Source organism: Salvia splendens, chromosome 10 (assembly GCF_004379255.2).
Source record: "Salvia splendens isolate huo1 chromosome 10, SspV2, whole genome shotgun sequence".
Taxonomy (NCBI): domain Eukaryota; kingdom Viridiplantae; phylum Streptophyta; class Magnoliopsida; order Lamiales; family Lamiaceae; genus Salvia; species Salvia splendens.
The window spans coordinates 3,199,923-3,214,596 of NC_056041.1; the positions used below are offsets into that span (position 1 = coordinate 3,199,923).

At 39.6% G+C, this 14,674-nt stretch overlaps 2 protein-coding genes across 4 annotated transcripts; both read right to left on the bottom strand.

Moving 5' to 3' along the window:
• Positions 1–220: 220 nt before the first annotated feature.
• Positions 221–4,535, bottom strand: LOC121750746 (protein ENHANCED DISEASE RESISTANCE 2-like). 3 transcript variants are annotated; one of them, XR_006039933.1, is made up of 3 exons: positions 3,524–4,535; positions 2,817–2,885; positions 221–661 (listed from the first exon to the last, which is right to left on the bottom strand). XR_006039933.1 is itself a non-coding variant. In XM_042145349.1 (2 exons), exon 1 carries the CDS (start codon positions 4,443–4,445, stop codon positions 3,546–3,548), a length of 900 nt encoding a protein of 299 aa, XP_042001283.1. In that variant the 5' UTR covers positions 4,446–4,535; the 3' UTR covers positions 221–661; positions 3,524–3,545. The 3 variants fall into 3 exon arrangements, 2 of the variants coding, with proteins under 2 accessions (XP_042001283.1, XP_042001282.1); XM_042145349.1 differs by lacking the exon at positions 2,817–2,885; XM_042145348.1 differs by lacking the exon at positions 221–661 and having other exon boundaries at positions 2,645–2,885.
• A 2,007-nt stretch (positions 4,536–6,542) lies between these two features.
• On the bottom strand, positions 6,543–8,668 carry LOC121752986 (actin-histidine N-methyltransferase-like). The gene is made up of 2 exons (XM_042148114.1): positions 8,514–8,668; positions 6,543–8,411 (listed from the first exon to the last, which is right to left on the bottom strand). Exon 2 carries the CDS (start codon positions 8,168–8,170, stop codon positions 6,755–6,757), a length of 1,416 nt encoding a protein of 471 aa, XP_042004048.1. The 5' UTR covers positions 8,171–8,411; positions 8,514–8,668; the 3' UTR covers positions 6,543–6,754.
• Between the last annotated feature and the right edge of the window lie 6,006 nt (positions 8,669–14,674).

Below are 14,674 nucleotides of genomic sequence, written 5' to 3' on the forward strand. Positions count from 1 at the left end.
TTAGCTGTAGAAAACAGATCAAGCAATACAACTCTGCCCTCTTTTCTTCCCGTGGATGTAGATTTACCTCAGTAAATCGAACCACGTAAATCTCTGTGTTGATCTTCATTTATTTTTACAAGCATTCATCACCATCAAAAATTCGCTGATTCATCAATCATGTTTAACGCACCTAACATAGTCCACAACTTATGTTACTACTTTTGTTATTAACAACAAATTAAATTTGTGGTGCAAGATGTTCAATTACAAATTATAGGAGTACTACACTTTTCAATGTTTAGCAAGTAGCGTTGCAAGTAGTTTCCATAACGTGTGAATATGATTGTGGTTGTACATTGCAGAAAAACGCATTAAATTTATGATGCCAAGATGTTCAATTCAGATTGTACAACGCAAAACTTACCAGTGTTTCGCACGTTTCGTCGTTCTAAACATGTCTCTGGTTTTTCAAAATTTGGCAGATAGCCTAACAAGTGAGGGGAGGGGAGGGGCGGGGGTATCGCATCGCAGCACAAGTTCCGGTGCGGCACGAGGCACCCCACGGGAGGGGGAGAGGAGTGTGGCACTGGGGTGGGGTGCCAATGGAGAGGGCCCTCCTCTTTTTCCTTGCATTTGCTCATTTCAGCAGCGGTCATGATTAGCGTGCTGACAAAAATCTCTGTAATTTTCAAACTCTATTAATAACAAACTGTATTAACATATGTTTGTGGTTTTCAAAACATCAATACAATGACTAAACCACACGTCTATCAAATCATTAAGCAGATATGTCGTCATATAGAATAAAAATATCTCGAGTAGGGTTAGAACTTAGGGATTGATATGTCGTCTATCAAATCACATATGTTAGAACTTCATCGACATGCATCCACAATTTCCATTTTCCATCGGATATGAGACTTGCAATTGATAATTTTATCAGTAGGTAGGGTTAGAACTTAGGGATTCAAAAATAAAGAAACATTCAAGATTCAAGACCATAGGAATCTCCAGTAGCAGCAGCAGCAATCAACCACCCTTAAAACAACTCACAACTCCATCAAAAAAAGAAAATTCTACGCTCTCTCTCAAGGTCAACTCCCAACTTCTCAAAATTATTAGCTGATCAGTTTCGATGCCCACCACAGCCAATCAAATAATAGCACCAAACTCACAATGAGTGAAAACGAAATAATTGAGAGATGAATGACAGATATGTACAAGGCTCCTGCATAATGAGTGGTGATTCATGATTCATGTACCTATCATTCAACAAAAGGGGTACGGCATTAATCATGTCTGATCAACACCATGCCCCTCCAAGGAAGATGTTAAAGTACATTTTTGTACTGGTGATTTTCAGACATTAAAGTTGCCTTTACTTCTGAGAAAAAGAGGATTCCTGCTCACCCACTAGATTACAATATCAACACTGTGATAATGGACATGACACCCCCATGAGATTAAAGCAATCTCCTTTCTCAACCCACAGCCAAGCAGCAGCCACAACAGAACAAAAGTGCTCAGAGCACCCGCAACGCGTGCCGTTGCGGTGCCTTATTTCGTTCCGGAGGAACGGAACCGCGGCGGCACGCGTTGCAGCCGCCCGTTCCGTCGCCATTCCGTGCCGGTGCCGTGCCGGGTGCCGTTCCCGCGAGACGCGGCACGACACGTTCCGCCACGCGCCGAGGCGACGTGGCGGCCTCCCATTCGACGCGTGACGCCCACTCACTGCCCCGCGAGTGGGCGTCGTCACGGTGACGCAATAATTTGATTTTTTTTTTAAATTAAAATTTAATTAAAAAAAATATTTTTTTGCAACGGTATTGTTACCGTTTTTTTTTGCCGTTATTTATTTATTTATTTATTTTTTTAAATTTATTTACTCTATAAATACTCCTATTTCATACTCATTTCACTCACAAACACACATCTATTCCTCTCAAATCCTCTCTATTTCCACCCTAATTTTCATCTCAAATCAACTCTGTTTTTCTTCTCCCAAATTCAATCAAATTAATGGATCCTTTTGAACAAATGCGTCAAATATTGGAACAATCACTTGAAGAAGATCGACGACGGGAGGCGGAAGAAGCCGCGCCGCCCCAACGACACTCCCGTACGTACATCCATCGTAACCCGGCTCGTACGTGGTTCATGGAGAACATGATCGACATCATGTATACGTACATAATCTTGCACAACATGATGATTGTCCAAGACGAAGGACCCGAGGCGGGAAATTGGTTCGACCCCGAATCCCCCGGAAGCTCAACTGCAAGTAGTCCGCCTCGAAGTGGAGCGCATCCGTCTATACAAGAACGGTTATCTATTCGTGCAAGGACACGCGACTCTAGTGCTCACACCCAACACCAACAGGATTTAATTGAGCCCATTTAGGCAAACTTTGGCGGATGAAATTATTAAAATTGTGTAATTTTATTTTTTTAGGATTTTAATTGTGTGCTTTTTTATTTTTTTTAAGTTTAAGTTGTAACTTTGTTTTAATGTTGTGTGTTTTTTATTAAAGTGTGTTTTTATTAATTGAATTTGGTTGGAAATAAAAATAAAAAATGAAATTGAATGAATAGTAATTTAAGGAACGGTTAAAGAACGGAGGGTTGCAGGTTCCGTTCCTTAGTTAAGGAATGGAGTAAAAAAGTACAGTGGAGCCCGCAAATAGTAGTTTAAGGAACAGTTTAGGAACGGTATAGGAACAGCGTTGTGGATGGCCTCACACCTCAATAAAATGATAAAACAAGAAACATATCTTTCCAGCCAACTCACACTAATATTAAAAAAATGTTATCCAATTTTCCCTCCCTTCTTCCTACCTTTTGGATGGATGGCCAGAGAAAAATGTAGCCCTATCCCTTTCTTCATTGTTCTGCAAACTAGCTTCCCTTCAAATATAACATGAGATGAAATAAAAGTAATGTAAATTAGCAGCATGATGGAGGCAACCAAGATCCAGTTTTTGTTCCAACACTTGATGGGGGCAACCCTAGGCATCTTGCTAGGAGTTAAAGAAAGCAATTGCTTATTAAGGATCCAAGATGAATCAAGAAGAAACAAATTTCCATGACATATTTTACTGCTAGTATAATTTATAAAGGTTTGAATACAACTGCCAATGTTATCATCCAGTACATTCTGCACTTGACAACATTAAATGCACAAAATTCAAGGCCAAATAAACCAAGATATAATCAATAGCAGAGCACTGTGCAGATTGATCATTCCAAGCAAAAGGCAATAATTATTTATATCTATAACCGTTGCCGTTTATGATCTGTATTACCCTCACATTGAAAACATTTTTGTTAAATCAAAATTTTAGTGTGAGCAAGTGGATGAGCAAAACTCAAAGTTTTGAATGAATTAAAAGTTAAACCAACTGAAAACAGATCAAAATGGTGAAATCAATTCAACATTGCCACTAAAAGGTTATTATCTACACCCATCCACCCCAAATTAAGGGATTCATCATATTTCTTTCACCATCATCACTGCCAAATTTCATATCCTTTAATAAACTTACCAACGGCTAAGGATTTAATCATTTAATCATCCTCATTTTCGCTTTCACCGCCACTACTCATCGGCAAAACCTTGCTTGTTGCGATTGCGCTCTCAACAAACGTGGCTGAGCTCATCTCCATTTGACAAATCCTCACGGCACCGAATAACCGCTCAGGCAGCTCTTCCTCCTTTTGTCCCTCAACCAAAAAGCCCATATCGATCGTCACCGCCGTCACGCAACCCAACGCCAGCTTCAAAATCGCGGAGGCGATGGCGGAGCTACCGATATCGACATCGATTTCCAAATAATTAGGTCCGCGGTGGTAGTAGCAATTCAACGCCTTCCCTAACAAACACGCCGAGTAATTCCCCACCGTCGTTTTCACAATCCACGGTCCTTTCACGATTTTATTCACAATCTTAAATCGACTGCTGCGGAAGGCATCGGAGCCGTTGATGAACTGATACAGCAGCGAATTCGACCCAATCGGCTCGTCGACCTTGCTGGAAAAGTAGAAAACCGCCGAGTGATGCTCGCGCCCGGGGACTTGGAGATTGATCGCGATGATGAACGTCTTCGACGATTTCTCGCACCTCGAGGCGCGCAGCGCGTTCATCACGCGGTTGTCCGGCCGCGCCAGGACGTGATCGAGTTTGCCGCTGGATCTGAGCCAGTCGACGCCGGCCGGATTCATCAGCCACTCACCGGCGGGGTTCTTGCCCTTCTTCGTCAGGTAATTCGGGCCTCGGACGGAGAATAGGTCCCCTGGCGGCGACGCCCAGCCGTTGGATCCGGTGTTGAGGTCGACGTGCTTCAGCGATCCGGTGGTGACGGCCTCATCTCTCCAATCCTCCCCGGTGACAACGGCCGCGGTGGAGGGGGAGGTGCGGGGGTGATTGTGGCTGTTTTGGTGCTTCTGCGTGTGCTTTGTAGAGCACATTGTTTTTCAATTTTCCGGCGAGGGTTTTTCTCTCTCTAGACGTCGCCGTGACAATATCACACACACACACTACTGAAGGATTTTGGGGGCTTAAACTTAAAGTAGGAAAGGGACGAAATATATGCCCTTCATATACTGTCTAATTACAAGAATGCCATTTTTGTGTATGTGCCACTGCCAGCCTTTTCCTATTCTGTTTTGGTTTGTACTACTAGTTTTTCTTGCTCTATAAAATATTTCAATTTGGTAAACTACTAATACTTTTACATCCGTTAATTAATATTGTTACACGTGCTACTAATTATTAAGCTAGTTGTTTTTTGACTATTTAGGACATGGATATTATTAAAATATACACCTAAGCAAGAATATAACTGTCACAACTAGATATTTTATATAAATAGACGGCTAATAGTAATATTTATGACAGCTTAATAAGATATTCATCCACTATTAAATTACCAAATATATCATATTCACTGGATGTTATATATCATTGCTATTCGCTATTCAATATAGACCACGTAGCGTATTTAAAAGTCAAGAGAAATTTAGTGGCTATACATTTTTAATTAATTATAATTCGAATTTAAAATCGAAATTAAATGAATTATCCCGGCGAGGGTATTTTCGCGAATTAGAGAGAAGGAGAATGGATGACGTGTACCTTTGACCTTTTATTATCACGGTCTCCTAGCAAAATAATGCAACGTTCAATTACAATCGCTTTATCAATTTTGTCAGACCTAATTTGCAGAGACCTTCTGAATATTTCTAAATTATTGTATCTAATATTTGGATTAATTACCTTCAAGATTCAAGTACATAAACTTATGAATTATGGTCTGTTTTCAGTACATAACTCTTAAACTTATATCCATTTCAGTGTTTTTTTAACATAAATTTTAAATGACAATTTTGACTAATATCCCTTATTAATATAAGTTGATAGAAGCACAATTGAGTTGGAATTCATCTATTTGCAGCTGTCCAGAATCATAAATATTGGACGCATATAATAGGAGTATAACTTAACAAGCTCTAATGAGTCTGTCAATATTGCATGCTAGAAATATTTGGTTTAAAGATGACAAAAGGGGAAAAAAATAATTAATAAGATGATTATGTTGCTTTAGAAATAAAGGCGCAAGGAAGGAATCAATTAGATGTGTCACAATCTTTGTACAACCATGCCATGTGATATACATAATTATAAATTATTCCCCAATTAAATTGTAGTGTGGCATTAAAGTTGAGAACCCATTATTTTCCCACTGCAAAAACTAATAATAAAGGATAAATATATTCATGTATGTGCCACGAATAGAATTCTCATGAATTTCATGTAGCACCTCTAATTTTAATTGTAGCTACAATTTGGGTGATTTAAAAATCGTTTTCTTTATTAATATTGGAAATGGCACTTTAGTCAGTCATGAGTTACCTGCCCACTTTCGAAGAAGAAGGCAAGAAAAAATTGACACAAATTCGTGCACAATGAATAAGACAAATAAAAATATGAATGATCATACTTCAAAAGGCGCAATATTCTATAATCGAGAATATTACTATTTTTTTATTGAAGGATAGATTTTGACGCAATATTCTATAATTGAGAATATTACTATTTTTTTATTGGAGGATAGATAAAAAATTATGAAATTTTAATTTGTTTGCAATAGTGAAAATTCGATTATCTATGTAATATACTGTTAATGTTCTTCGATCAAACGATGTTGCTTTTGATATGAATAGACAATATTATTTAACTCATCAGTAGTGATGTCCACATAAAGCATTTAATCATATGATAATTGTAAATAAATCCAAATTTTATGGGTTTTCTAGCTATTTCTAAAGAGGTGTGACTTGCCATAATTTTCCGGTTCCCAAAAATATTACTCCACCAAAACAAGACTCATACATCAATATAGAATGGTCGTCATTCAATAATATATTAATTCAATTGAAAACGATTTAAGCCATTCTAAATTATAGCAATAAATATTTAGTTTGGTAAAAAATGGTCCCTAATAAACTAGTGACGTAAAGAAAAGAAGGAAGGAAAAAACAATTTTGAAGGCAAGATAAAGAGCATTCCAATCCAGAATAACTAACACCCTTCATATCTAAGGCATCCATATTAAGCAATCAAAACACATTGGTGAAATTAATAGTCCCATTAATTGTTGATTAATACACATAATTTTCTAGATACGAGTAAAAGGTAAACAATTGAGACTATGTAAAGTTGTAAGTTTTTACCTTGTATGGTAGAATGCATCATGGTTAACCCTTCAATGTCTCTTTCACAACCTCGAACAGTAGCTCTCGAGCCAAGCAGAAGCCGACTTCAGCACTCGTAGTTCACCACTCAGGAGATCTAGTGCTAGTTTCTGCCTCAGAGCACTCTTCTCCCGTAGAGTGGGAGGCGTTGGAGCCCGCGACTTGATGTGTTCATCGTGATCTTTTATCAAACGAGACATCTCGGAAAGCAACAGCTGATGGGCTGCAAGCTCTCTGCTCTTGTTCTTCAGTGGCTTCCGAGCCAGCCTTCCATCATTCTCTGCAGCTTCCTTCGCCAGGTCGTGTAACTCTTGCTGAGAATCGCAAGCCATGATGCGAGCAAATGCACGGAGTGATTGGGGGATCCCCTTCCCCCACCTGCTACCACCTCCTACTTTTTTGACCGTGAAAGAATTTTCGTAGTATGTGAACTCGTTGTCATCCTTGATCCTTGGTGTGCGATCTCTGCCAAGAATCTCCAACTTCTGCGTGTAGAGAGCATCGTGTTGGGGCACATTAAGCTCAACACGAACTTGATCATAACGGTTGCAAGAAACAGTAAAACCAAAATCCAGAAGGAGTGTAGCATTCGAAAACTTTCCATATCTTATCAGGACCTCATCGCCTGGAGCGAAATCGCGATCAGCTATCACCTCCGAATGTTGTCTGCCTGCATCACTCAAAACATACGAATCTGAAGTGCCATCGTGATTCAAGAAATCTGCAAAGGGAATCATGGAAACACCCCTCGAGCTCACCCACGCTCGAGAAGTGACTAATCCATATGCGTACGTGAAATCCTGCAACGTGATATGCTGAAATTGCTCAGGAAAGTCATCAGAAACCAACTGAACAGCCAAGAAGTCTTTTTCAATCTGTTTCTTCTGTTTGAGAGTTTCTTCATACAGAGCACTCTGTCGAATCATCTCCAATTCTTCATCACTCCAGAACACCGAGCTATGCATTTCCATTAGCAGAGGAAGGCGGCTGATATAAGGCGCCCACTCGGACTTCTTCCCCAAATGTTTCTCATAGAGAATGAGCAACGCAACTTTAGCAACATCACCAACTTCATCTCCCAGCAAACAAGCTATTTCCGGAGGGAGATTATCCGGGGCAAGCTGCGTGCTATACGGAACCTTCAACAAACAATCCCCAGTTTGTATATCCTTAGTAGCATACAATGCCCTACCATAGGCAGACTTCCCAATCGAAAGTAACGAAGAAATTTCACCCCCAGCCTTGTTCCCAAGCCATGGCAGAAAATCATTGCAATCCTCATCTACACATGACCCCTCAAACGAAGAAACTGAAGTAAAAGCTTTAGTTGATTTGCATAAACATCGAAAGAGAGAAGGGAATATAGGTCTCTGTGACCGAGCCCACAAACTGTTTGTTGAAATGACTGAATGAAGTAGCATATCACAATGTAAGAACATATAGTGAATCAATGCAAATGCAGTTCATTGCACATAAAATACCTTTTTGTAACAACTTTAAACAATCAATTCATAGATTAGACTAGCTAATCGAAAATATTCAGAAAATTAACCAAAAACGAGAAACGTAAATGACAAAAAACATTCAATTTTCACTTCCTTCGCCGATTTTCCTCTGCTGTCACTAGTGCTTCTTTTTCTTCGATGTCTTATCAGTAGCTAATTTGTAAAACCAGTAAACCTAAATCAGCCAAAAAAAAAGTGATAAGGATATTCATTCACACCAACACAGCGACAAAATTAAAGATCGATTGAGTTCAATTTGAGGAGTGTAGATACTGACAAATGGGATGACGTGGGCGACGATGAGAAGGACGACCATGAATGGCAGGAGATCGATCCGCTTCGACGATAGGTCAAGGTTAGCCATTTTTGTCTTGAGTTGGCGAATTCAAAATACGAATACGTAGCGCTTTTCCTTGATTTTAATTTGATTTATGGCTAAACTAAAATTAATACTCCCTATTTATGACTAATAAATTTTTGATTAATATCAATATATCATCATCAACTCAATTATCTTCTTCATTCATTGTTTGTTCAAGTTTAATATTCTTCAAACGAGCCGAAGGTGAATTCCTCTCAACTTAATTATTACTTTCAAGTCGAAATATATTTCTGATAGAGTAGAGAAATTTGTTGATTCGTGAAGCTGTAATCACTGCGTGTTCTCGGGTTTTTTCTTTTTTTTGTTCTAGATTAGAACTTAGATTCTTTTAGTGTACTAGAGTTTTTTTTTATTCCGTGTTTGGGAGAAACGCATGACCCTCATGCGTCTCTTTTTAATGAAATGCATGACGGAGATGCGTTTTTTATAGAGACGCATGAGGGACATGCGTCTTTAATTTTTTTCGATTTTTTTTAGTGACGCATGACTGTCAGGGTCATGCGTCTATAAATACATATAGAGAGAGATTGTATGGAAATTGTGACACTCAAGCTACACGTCTAGTCATGTCAAGGGGCAGGTTTTTGCCGAAATTGGGAAAAAGTGAGAAGAGAGAGAGATTGTATGTTTAATTTTGAAGAGAGAGATACTGTGACACTCAAGCTACACGTCTAGTCACTCTAAATTTATATGCCTTCTGCCTAAATATTATTTTGCTTTATACGTTCAATTTTAAATTAAAAATTGCACTATATTTAGCTTGTTAAATAGCCTAAATAAAGTGTTTAATCATAGAAACTTATGCCTAAAAGTACTTGATTAATAACATAAATATAATGTCTTCTTTTATACTCGTATTTTGCTTATCAAGAGGCACATATTTAAATTTATGAGTATGATACATCTTATCTCATATGAATTTTTAACATAGTTATATGATTAATTAGGGAAAGCTAACATATTATGTTTCTTAGTTGTTTGCCCACATGGATTAAGAAAATGTATATGATTTTTAGGTTTTGTAAAATGATTAACTAATTCTACATAAATTAATAACTTATTTAATATTTATTTTTATATAGAGCAAAATATATGTTCACCGAACATAAATTATGGAGTAAAAAAATCATTTGAGTTTAATATATATGATGGAGTAATGTGTATGTATTTATACAATCTCTCTCTCTTCCACTTTTCCCCAATTTCTCAAAACCTGCCCCCTTGACGTGACCTGACTTGTATTTATACAATCTCTCTCTATATGTATTTAGAGACGCATGACCCTCATGCGTCGCGTCACTAAAAAAAAATCGAAAAAAATTAGAGACGCATGTCCCTCATGCGTCTCTATAAAAGACGCATCTCCGTCATGCGTTTCATTAAAAAGAGACGCATGAAGGTCATGCGTCTCTCCCAAACACGGAATAAAAAAAGCTCTAGTACACTAAAAGAATCTAAGTTCTAATCTAGAACAAAAAAAGAAAAAACCCCGTGTTCTCTACTTGATGATAAGCAACTAAGCACCATTATCTTTTTTCCTTTTTTCCCCCAAATTGTTTGTCTGGTACTGTTCTACTGCTCTCGACGTGTTCATAATCAATTAATCATATTGTTTATAAACCGCTCATCATTATATGAACAATTTCCGAAGCTCCTGAATTAGGGGAAACTTTTGCACTGTGAGGAAATGGTGGTCTAAGCCTTAGGATTTTGCAATGTCGAGTGGCATTTTGTGCACCAATGCTCGAATCCGCTGATCGGGACATTCCATTCCCATCTCTGCAAGGGGGTTGATCGTGAGCAGGGGCATTGCTTGCCGCTTGAAGGCATTGAAGTTAGTGTTGCCCACGGTTCGGAACCGCAGGTTCTGGTTTGGTCGAAGGCGGAACCGGAACCGGACCGTGAGGCTATTTCACGGTTCCGGTTCCGGTTCGAAAACCTGCGGTTCCGGTTCCGGTTCGGAACCGCCGGTTTTTCCGGCGGTTTAGGCGGTTCCGGTTCGAAACCGGCGGTTTCGCGGTTCGATTTTTTTTTTTTTTTTTTATTTGAAATTTGGATTTATACAACAATTTGGAACAAGAGTACAAGACAATGTATAATTCAAATAGAAATACGACGAATAAGGAGAAAATGATATCAATTTTATTGAGTTTGAGTTGTAACGGACAACGATACATTACAATTTACAATATATATACATTTACAACTACAACTACAAGTATACAACATACAACAATGTAATATAATTTACAAGCGTCGTCGGACTCGGGAACGTAAATTAAAAAAAAAACATGAAATGGGGGGGGGGAAATTGAAAAGGGCTTGAGCTCAACTTAAACTTTCAAAGTTAAACTTTTCAAATTTAAGTTGAATTGCCTACGTATCCACAATTTTATTGAGGAATCAAAGCCCATGTAGTTCTCGGGATGATGACATATTGCTATGTAGAAATGTAGAAATATGGAATACTGTAATATATATTTTTTTGTTTTAGCAATTGAGAAAGAAAGACAACTTATAGAACTACGGGAACAAGTATAAGTGTATAACAATGCGTAATAAGAGTAGCACTTGCGTAATTAAATGGAAGCACGATAGCACAAATGAGAAATTGGAGACAAAGAGAGAGAATTGGGAGATTGAAGAGAGAAACTCTTATGGAAGAATTCGAATTTGAAAAAAAAAATTGAATTTTCGGAAAACCGGCGGTTTTGGCCGAAAACCGCCGGAACCGCCGGTTTCCGGGCAAAACCGCCGGTTTTCACGGTTAACCGCCAAAAAACCGCCGAAACCGTCCGGTTTTGCAGCTGAAAAGCTGCCGCCGTCGGCCCCATCCCCGATGCCTTGATATACGCGCCCGAACCGGCGGTTCCGCCGGTTCTGAACCGCCGGTTCGGTGACGGTTCCGGTTCGGAATATCTTGAACCTGAACTGGACCGCGACCCGAATTGCGACGGTTCCGGTTCGGGAAAATTGCCACGGTTCCGGTTCGGAACCGGAACCGGTGGGCATCTCTAATTGAAGTCTGTCTGTTCCAAATTCAGACACGGTTGTGGCAGCTGATGAGAGTTATTAGTGTGAATCCTCGCCTGTATGACTACTTATTGGGTAATACCAGAGAGCCTAAGGTTGTCACTTTTAGTCTTTACATTATCTGGTCTTAATACTTCTGAATAGGTAGGTGTTGTGGTCAAATTTGTTTATTTTTCGCGTTTCAGAGAGGAAACTGCGACTAGGCATGGCAGCCAGATGCAGGTACTCATGTGCTTAACTTAATTCACATCCCGCTGTGTTAATGGTATTTCACTACTGGCTTCTAAATTTCCACAGTGGAACCGTTATCTAGTGCAGGTGTCTTATAGTTGGTTTTGTTTTAATGTCTTCCTGAAATAGTTAGTGAATGGTAAAGAATGTGTTTTCAGAAACTTGAATAGAAAATTGATGGAGGATGATCGTGTAAGCGTTAGTATAGCACATTTCTCTTGAACAGAATCAATAATCTTTTCAATTTCCATTTGCAAATGCTTTCCGATTGGTGATGGAATGACCATTTGCCGGAAAAGATAAGAGCTTGAAGGCTACCACTGTTTTGCTTATCTACAAATCATCCACCAGAGTGTTTGGTCATGGAAAGCTAAGAACAGTGGCTCGACAGCTTCGTAGAAAGGTGAAGTATTGGCGTGCACAAGGTGTGAAACCTACAAGCATGAGAAATAGCCGAGGATGTGATAAACAAGGAAATTCTCTTGTGCGAGGTTCAAATTAAGCTTCGTCCGACTAATTCTTGAGGGAAATTTAGCAAAGCTCGTGTGAATGGCGGACGCAGAAAAAGATGTTGGTAGGAGGCATGATCTCAACTATATTTATAATCTTTTAGGCATTAGTTCGTTAAGGACTAACGACAGTTTTTACTAGTACACTATTAATTTCCATAAATTATTTTTTTTTTAAAAAAAACAACAAAATAATTGGGTAGCCCCTACTCCCTCCATACTGTGTCCCGCATGGCTGTAAGTTTTGGTTTGATATTATAAATTCCACCAACTACTGATGAATCCGCGAATTTCTGATGTTAGCAAATGCTGGTAGAGAATGAAAATACAGACACAAAGAATTACGTGGTTCGATTTACTGAGGTAAATCTACGTCCACGGGAAGAAAAGAGGGCAGAGTTGTATTGCTTGATCTGTTTTCTACAGCTAACAATACAGACTTGCTATTTGCTATTTTCTCTCTAGAGAGCTTTACAGAAGTTAACAGGAGATCCCCTATCTATCTGACCTAGGTTCTATTTATATTTTGAACCAAGATCGTGGCATGCAGCATTTATTAGGTAGTGGATGTCGTGGAGATCGTGGCGACCTTGCATGGGTCCACTATCCTGCCTGAGTTAATGACTGCTTGACACCACTAAATAGATCGTAGGTGTAGTGGAGGTCGTGGAGGCCTTTCATGAGTCCACTAACTCCTAGTTCGGTCGAATGCTGAGACCGAACTACTGAATTATTGCCGAGCAGCTTTTGCCGATCTGAGAATAGAGCTTGATGCCGACCTGAGAGCAGAGCTTGATTAGTTGGCTTTTACCGGGCTATAGGCTAGGGCCGAACTCTTTGGTTGTGCCGAACTGAACTCTTGGCCGAACTGAACTCTTTCTTGGGCTTTGGGCTAGCCGAGCTGTCCCCGCTATTGGGCTTGTTTAGTTCGTACTCCATCACTACCCCCCCCGAAAAAGCGAAGTGAATCACTTCGGCATTCTGGATAAGGATACGGGGGAGGCTGAAGCCGAAGCAGATAAGGAGAAGGAAGCTGAACCTCACCGAGAAGGTGGAGACGAAGCTGGCGAAGTATGATTTCGTCTCCTTTCTCTTAGTTTGGTTTCTTCCTTTATGTAAAACGGCCTTGAAGTAAACTTCTTTGACCGGACTAGGTCCTTGGTCTGATGAAATAAACATCTTTGACCGAACTCGTCTTTGGTCTGATGAAATAAACATCTTTTGACCGGACTCGTCTTTGGTCGGATGAAATAAACATCTTTGACCGGATTCGTCTTTGGTCTGATGAAATAAACATCTTTGACCGGACTCGTCTTTGGTCGGATGAAATAAACATCTTTGACCGGACTCGTCTTTGGTCTGATGAAATAAACATCTTTGACCGGACTCGTCTTTGGTCTGATGAAATAAACATCTTTGACCGGACTCGTCTTTGGTCGGATGAAATAAACATCTTTGACCGGACTCGTCTTTGGTCTGATGAAATAAACATCTTTGACCGGACTCGTCTTTGGTCTGATGAAATAAACATCTTTGACCGGACTCGTCTTTGGTCGGATGAAATAAACATCTTTGACCGGACTCGTCTTTGGTCTGATGAAGTAAACATCTTTGACCGGACTCGTCTTTGGTCGGATGAAATAAACATCTTTGACCGGACTCGTCTTTGGTCTGATGAAATAAACATCTTTGACCGGACTCGTCTTTGGTCTGATGAAATAAACATCTTTGACCGGACTCGTCTTTGGTCTGATGAAATAAACATCTTTGACCGGACTCGTCTTTGGTCTGATGAAATAAACATCTTTGACCGGACTCGTCTTTGGTCGGATGAAATAAACATCTTTGACCGGACTCGTCTTTGGTCTGTGTTCTAATTTGGCGATTTTTGTCGCCGGGATCGAACTTTCCCTTGTCCTAATTCGGCGAGTTTTATCGCGTGGATCGGACTTTCCCAGTTAACCGAAGTGGTCTTATGCAGTAAACCTCTTTGACTAGACATGGTCGTCCTCGGTCTTATGAGGTAAACTGCTTTGACCGAACTTGGTCGTCCTAATTCGGCGAGTTTTATCGCATGGATTGGACTTTCCCTTGTCCTAATTCAGGCAAGTTTTATCGCGAGAATCGGACTTTTGTTGCAGTTCGTTTCAGACGAAGTGCTTGATTCTTAAGCAGAATTGTGGTCTTGTATCCTCTTTAGAAGCTTTGACACACAATCTTTGGCTTGTTGCAGCTCGTTTCGGACGAACTGCTTGTTTAAGCTGAATTGTGGTCTTGTATCCT